A 6,949-nucleotide genomic window follows, 5' to 3' on the forward strand; every position below is an offset into this window, starting at 1 on the left:
AGGAAGACCTCCATGGGCAGAGATCCCACAGCCTCACTGGGTCCCTCTTCCAGGGGCTGAGCATTCTTGTGGCAAAAGTCTCTATACTTCCAGTCCCACCATTCTCCCGCCCCTGCAGCACACAGCATGACCCTTAGAAGAATCTGATTCGCTGCAACCCCAACATCCAAACCTTTCACAGCCCTGACCACGTTGGTGTTGGTGCAAAGTTTGGCACTCATGCGGTAGCCCTGCACAACATCAGGGACATGCCACCACATTAGTGCTATGCATCCCACTTTTACAGCTTTGGCTGCAAGAGGCTGGGGAACGCTTCCCCTTGCCTCCGCACTCCCTCATCCCAGCAGACTTTTTGTTCTGCAAATAAAATCATTGGCGGAGAGATTTTTACAAGTGAGGTCTTCCCGGATAGACCAGGGGGCTGGTTGGTGCATCAGGAGGGGGCAAACATGCCAGGAAGCTTCGAGCACCTGTCCCAGGAAAGGCAGTAGAAGTGGAAAAGGCTGTTTGCCCCATCCAGGCACTTGGGAGTCCCCAGGGCTTCTCTGGCTAGAGTGGACCGGGCTGGGCAGTCCCCCACAACTGGCGGCAGTAATCCTCACTAGGAGCCCCGGACAGGTGGTGGAGATGCAGCCCAAGGTCCTCCAGCATCTTCCTGGGCAGTCCCGGATTCAGCGGCACCAGGCGAGCACCGCAGCGAGTCCCTCTCCCGGGCTCCGGTCCGCGCCGTAGGGCCGCCCAGTCTCGTCCGGGCTGGGTCAGAGCGCCGGGACGAACCTGTCGGGGCCGCCGGGGTAGGTGCCGTGCCGCGGCCCGGGGTCGGCGGCGCTCAGCTGCCCCCCGGCTCCGTAGGTGTGAGGCAGCGGCGGGTAGGGCGCGGGGGAGTGGCGGCCGTAGAGCCCGGCGGGGGCGGGCGGCGGGGCGGGCGGCGAGGCGGGCAGCACGATGCGCCCCGACGGCGCGTACAGCTGCCCCGGGCCGCCCGGCGCGTAGGGCCCGTGGGCAGCGGGCAGGGGGCTGTAGGTGTGGTGCAGGGCGGCGGCAGCGCAGCCCTGCGCGGGGAAGGCGGTGGCGGCGAAGGCACAGGAGGCGGCGGCGGGGGCCGGGGGCAGGTCGGCGGCGGGTGGCGGGGCGGGCAGCGGGAAGAGGCGGCAGGGCGCGGCGGGGCGCTCGGCGAGGAAGGCCGGGTATGTGGAGAGGTCGCTGCGCTTGAAGCGTTTCCTGCGGCGGAGGAAGGAGCCGCTCTCGAACATGTCGCGGGCGTGGGGGTCCAGCGTCCAGTAATTGCCCTTGCCGGGGCGGCCGGGCTCCCGCGGCACCTTGACGAAGCAGTCGTTGAGGGTGAGGTTGTGGCGGATGCTGTTCTGCCACTTGCGGGGGCTGTCGCGGTAGAAGGGGAAGCGCTCGGTGATGAAACGGTAGATGCCGCCCAGCGTCAGCCGCCGCTCGGGCGCCTGCCCGATGGCCATGGCGATCAGGGCGATGTAGCTGTAGGGCGGCTTGCCCCGCTCCGCCGGCCGTTTGCGCCGCCGCCGCCCGCCCCGCGCCCCCGCCGCCGCCGCCGCCTCCTCCCCCGGCGGCGCCGCGTCCACCTTCAGTGGCAGTGGCGGCGGCGGGGGGCCCGGCGGCAGCCGACTCTCGGCGGTCATACGGCCGTCGGGGCGGCTCCGAGCCGGGCCGAGCCGAGGAGGCGCAGCGCGGCACCGCCGCCGCTTTTATGCGGCGGTGTCCGGCGGCTTCGCGCCCGGGCGGCCGGCACTCCCCCTGCAACGCCCCGTAGCCCGGGAGGCGCGGGCAGGGCCGGGCGTGCCGCCGCAGCCGCGGGCAGGGGCAGCACCCTGCGCCGGCACCCCCCGCCCGCCCCCCTCCCGTGGTCCACGTCCCAGCGCCTTCGGGGCGCCACGATTCCGCCGCCGTCGAGTGCGCGCAGGTCCGGGGGTCCGGCGGGCACCGAGCGGAACGGGGGCGTCTCCGGGGTCCCGGTGAAGGGGGCTCTCGGTGTCGGGCATTTCCAGCGCCTTTCCCCGTAAGGTTCGCGGCCTTTGGGGCCGGTTCGGCTGTCGGCCGGCGGGCAGAGGTGAGAGGCCGCCGCCGGGGTTGCCGACTCCGGGCAGTGCTGCCCATGGAGCCTCATGCTTTGCGGTAGTGAAGCAGTAGAAACGAATTAAATGTGCAGACTGGAGCCCTCAGCTCCAGTCCCCAACAGCGATTCAGCACTGAGCTGGGCTCCTGTGGTCCTGTTTTTCCCCTGATCAGACCTGCTTTTGTCCCCGATTGTTGTACCACAGGATCTCCAGGTGCATGATCCTTCCAACCACGAAGGATGCCAGGCTCTCCATGGGCTGCTGCTGGGACATACTTTCAGCTCCCTCCTGCTTGCTCAAATACTGGGGGCTGAGAATCTGAGCCCAGGGCCGTGGGTCAGAACACGTTCCATGAGCACACCCAGCTAGCAAGAAACACTTGCCCAGGGCTCATACCCCTGTAGCACCCACCTGCAGGGCTGAGGGCAGCACGGCCTCCTCACCTGTTGGCAGTATGATCCTTGTAGCCAGAGGATAAAGGGAATGGCAGGAGGTCCTAGAGGTGGGATGGAAAGGGTCAGTGTGTGCATGCAAAGGCGAGCATGCACAGGTATGTGGGTGTGCAAGGGCATTGATGTGGGGCTGGAGATGTGCAGGAGAGTTCATGGGTGTGCATTGACATATGGGCATGCATACAAACACATGCCAGTGTGCACAGGTGTGTGGCTGGGTCCAAGGCATAAGTGTGCGGGAATGGCTGTGGGCAGATGTGTGTGCAGAGGAATGGGTGTGCAGAGAGGTGGATGCTCACAGGTGTGCAGGTGCTGTGCATGGCTGTACAGCTGATCCTACCCATGTCTTGGTGCCTCCTGCCAGTTCTCCCAAAAGTCATGTCACCAGTGCACTGCTGAGTCTATCTGTGTGCGAAAAGCTTTCCCAAAGCCCTCTTGGCCTTTGCACAAATGGTATTTAAGGGAGCAAGGGGAGGTTGGAGACATTCATCTTAGTGAAACAGCTCCCTTGGAAGTTTCCGACAAAGTTGTTTCTCTGCTTAGTAAAGATCAGTGTGTGTGAGGACCTATTTGCACATGGCAAACAAACCCCAGCCTTGGTTTCTAACTAAATAAGGGAACTCTGTATTCTTTGGCCACCCTCTTCTTTGTGCAGCTTCCCAGTGATTTGGGAGGTAGCAGAATAAACTTCAAAGTGGCACTCTCTGAGAACCCAGGTGTGCGGTCCCAGTAGCTGGATGCAGACGTGTGGCAGTATTTCAAATTGCAAGCTGCAGTTTGTGCCACAAGAAAAATCAGCCTCCCACACTGACACTCATATTCTTGAAGTACACAAAACACTGGGGCAATATTGTCCTGGAGGAACCAAGAAACCGACGCCTTCAGCACGGAAGAAGAGTGGTGAAGCTGCCTCACCTGCAATGCTCTGCCCTCTGTCTCACAGGAAGCTGTAGCTGTAGATTAATTTTTTTATCAGATTTTCCTAAAAGCAGTTGCATACTTCAGTCACCTCTGGGGCTGTGGGTCTCTGCGCCATGCCAATTCCATGCCTCCAGAGGGCAAAGTCAGATCGTGCTTCACTTAGCACTTGTCAAGGATGGAGAATGAAAGAGGAGTGTGCTGAGGTGGGGTGGTGTACTGAACAGCTGCTTTTGCCTCTGTGCTGGCGATGGAAACCCTTTTCCAGGAAAGCACTTTCCTTGGCAGAGCCCAGCACGTAAGCGGAGCGAAATGGATACCCAAACAGTATGTGGTGACTCTTATCCCTTCTCCTTTCCTCATCATGCAGGTTAAGCTGTAGTGCCACTATTTGAGAGTGAAGTGGGAGTTTATAACTTGGTAGCCTGGAGACTATTTTCAATCTGACATGATTATCAGCCTATTTCAAAAGATTTTCAGCTCTCCACTGAGGGAGCAGGAGTACATTGCATTTTAAGCACTCACGTCTCTTTTGAGTACCAGTTCCTATGGGCAGGGAGCTATGGGAAACATGAAACTCAGACTTACCCAGGTGGATCTTAGACTGCAGATCTCCTCCATCTATAAATCAAAGCAGTGCCTGTTGCTGGAGCAGAAGAGTTTGTGCTTTTCATGTTTGCAAACATTTTTTTTTCTCTTTAAAAGATTCAGCTAGACTGGAGGAGGGACAAAGATAAGTAAAATGCAGAATACCATGCATTGATTAAACATTTGGGGTTCACAATGCAAAAGAAAATATATGATGTCTACGGGAATATTAGCCATACAAAAGCTATAGCTTGGACTTTCTTTTGGTCCCTGGGACAAAATTTAGAGTCAGCATTTTTTTCTGTCTAAATTTCCCAGTTCAGATCCTGCCTATGCTAAGATCTGCAGCCTTCATTTGAGCAAAATGCTCACTGATCATGAGATCAGGCACTGCAGAGTGTACCCTGCACAGTGGCATTGTGCCTCGGCCCCTCAGGACTGGAGTTCGCTAGTACCAATGAGTGCCAGAGAATTACTCCAGCCAAAATCCCAACTGCTTGGATCTCCAAGATCAATTTCCACCCATGGAAAAAAAATCTAGTCCTTTAGAGTTCATTCTCCACTCAGTTGCTCCCGTATTACAAACCGCAACATTTGGATCCCTCAAGAATAAACTACTGGGGAGCCCTGCTCTCCATTAGCCCTGTGACCTGAGTGTCTTCTCCCACCTCAAACAAAACAGAGGGAAACAGACAATAAATGTGTGGACAGCCCCTTCAGGTGCAGCACAGTCATAGTTTTGGTTCCACCATCAGAATTCCTCTCCTCTTTGAAGGGAGGAAATATTTTGTTTTGCCTCTGTGTTCCAGGAACAGCAGAGCTGCATTTAATGTGCCTCAAGTCAAGAGTTCAGCAGAGCCAAAATCACAGATCAGATTGGCTGAACGCAAATGAAGTGAGATCACATACCCCATGGCACAGCCTGCGCCACAAGCACAGCTGACTCTGCAATGGGACAGCAAGTTTGAGTTTTTCATTGTCTCTGTGCTGGGTGCAAGGACTTTGCTGCTGGAAGTGTGGAGAGCATCACAGGCAGGCACTTCATGACGCTTTCTGACAAAGGAGCCCTACCTGCAGCTCATGATTAAGATCTGAGAGGAGATCACAAGCCTGAGTCTCTTGGAATAAGATGGGTGATAGAGACACTTCATTCACTTTCAGAGCATGTGTCTGCAAAGAAGTGTCCAAAGTCACTGGACTTAAGACATCTTGCACTGACTGGAGTTAGTGGGAAACAGAAGCAGACAGGTGATCACATGGACTTAAGAAACACTTTATATCTGGAGTGTGACGTGAGGATCAAGATAGAGCCTCTGAAGGAGAACTGATGTGCAGCTGCCACCTAGAGTTCAGCCACATGGCAGAAGAGGCTGGAAAGACTAGTGGGATGTCTTCATTGCATACTCTAATCAGATGTTCACGTGGCTTGCCTTGTGGGAGTGAGGTTCATCTCTGCATCAGTGGCCTGGTTGTTTATCATCTGTCCTGTTCTTCCAAATTAATGCTATTTGTCATCCCCTGGTTGAGTTTTCTACGGCAACTTATGGCTGCAGGGGAGAAAAAATTGCTTGCTGAGAGCATCACGTGGATGCAGCCAGGTTCATGAGAGAGGCTTGAGTTAGCTGTTGTGGTCATTCTGTAGAAAAATAGATAGCCCATGTTGGTTTCAAAACAGGCCATGTGTCAAGGTTGTGGGAGAGAAAGTTTGGGGTGAGAGGTATGAGGAGCGTCAGTCTTCATCCAGCATGGTTCCACCTGGGCTGGGCTGGAGCGCAGCAAGAGAGGTCACCCTGCTTGTCTGACAGCCCAGCAGCTCCCCTAACTCATGGAAGATCTGCAGAGGGTGTGCTGGGACAGGTGAAGGCACATGTGGGTGGGACAGGCTCTCTCAGAGCAGGGCATCACCTCTGTCCCCTCCCTTGGGACCCCCTCCTGCCTTGCTGGGGGCAATTTGGTGTGACTGCAGTGGTTTGCTGTGCAGGGGGCCTGCCACACAGCATGGGTGACATGCGGGGTTGGTGCTGTGGGGTGACAATAGTGCTGGACTAGAAGAGAGAGGCTGACACGAGAAGGGGAAGAGCCTGAGCCTAGAGGGACCACCAGAAGTGGGAGCACTGGACCACCAGGAAGCTCACAGAGCCCAGCAAAGGAACGGTGCTGGTGGTGCACTGGGGCAGGATAACCCCCTGCATCTGTCGCAGCTGAGAAGTGATGGGCAGAACTGGGGCTCTGCTGCAGAGGAGCTGGGGAACGGGGTGCACGAGGCTGAACATGGGCCAGGAGTGACTCTTGCTGCAAGTAAGGCTCACCCCACACCGGGTTTTGTGAGGAGGAACACAGCTTGTCATAGAAACGTTGGTCTGTGCTGCCTAACCAGCAGGTTAAACAGGCAACCTCGCTGTGCAAACTGGCAATGAGACTCATTTAGCAAAGATAACGGAGCCACAAACCAAAGCGGTAGAAAACACTGCATCTGATGTAAGCAGTCAGGAGAAGACACCTTCCTGGTGGAAGCATAGTGGATGCAGCCTGAGCTGGATGGGCCTTGACACATTAATTTGTCCTCCTCCATAAGCAGTTTTTGTAGCTGGTTTTCAATAGAATAAGCTGCCTATTATTGCCTTTGCACCGCCAGAAAATCACTGGGAGATGAGCAAATCTGTCAGATGCTGTAAAAGGGAGGAGTTGACTTTTTCTGGGAATATGCAAAACAGAGTTACACTGTCTTCTCTAAACCAAAAATCACTTGCTATGCTTTTTTATTGCAGGTGTTGTGAGGTTTGCATGGCCCTTGCTCCCCTGAAGCCTGTGCATTTCAGCACCTCATGAAAATCTTCCGGATGGGTATCTTTGAATAGCTATCAGGCTCTGTTGGCATGGAAATAAGTTCGTTCTATTTTGCCTATC

At 55.9% G+C, this 6,949-nt stretch overlaps 1 protein-coding gene across 1 annotated transcript; it reads right to left on the reverse strand.

The window, feature by feature from the left end:
• Positions 1-758: 758 nt before the first annotated feature.
• FOXE1 (forkhead box E1) lies at positions 759-1,649 on the reverse strand (the record flags this gene model as incomplete). The annotated part of the gene is made up of 1 exon (XM_080362462.1): positions 759-1,649. The coding sequence occupies one exon, from the start codon at positions 1,647-1,649 to the stop codon at positions 759-761; it is 891 nt and encodes a 296-aa protein (XP_080218588.1).
• Between the last annotated feature and the right edge of the window lie 5,300 nt (positions 1,650-6,949).

The sequence above is a fragment of the Nesoenas mayeri genome (genome assembly GCF_963082525.1).
Source record: "Nesoenas mayeri genome assembly, chromosome: Z".
Classification (NCBI taxonomy): domain Eukaryota; kingdom Metazoa; phylum Chordata; class Aves; order Columbiformes; family Columbidae; genus Nesoenas; species Nesoenas mayeri.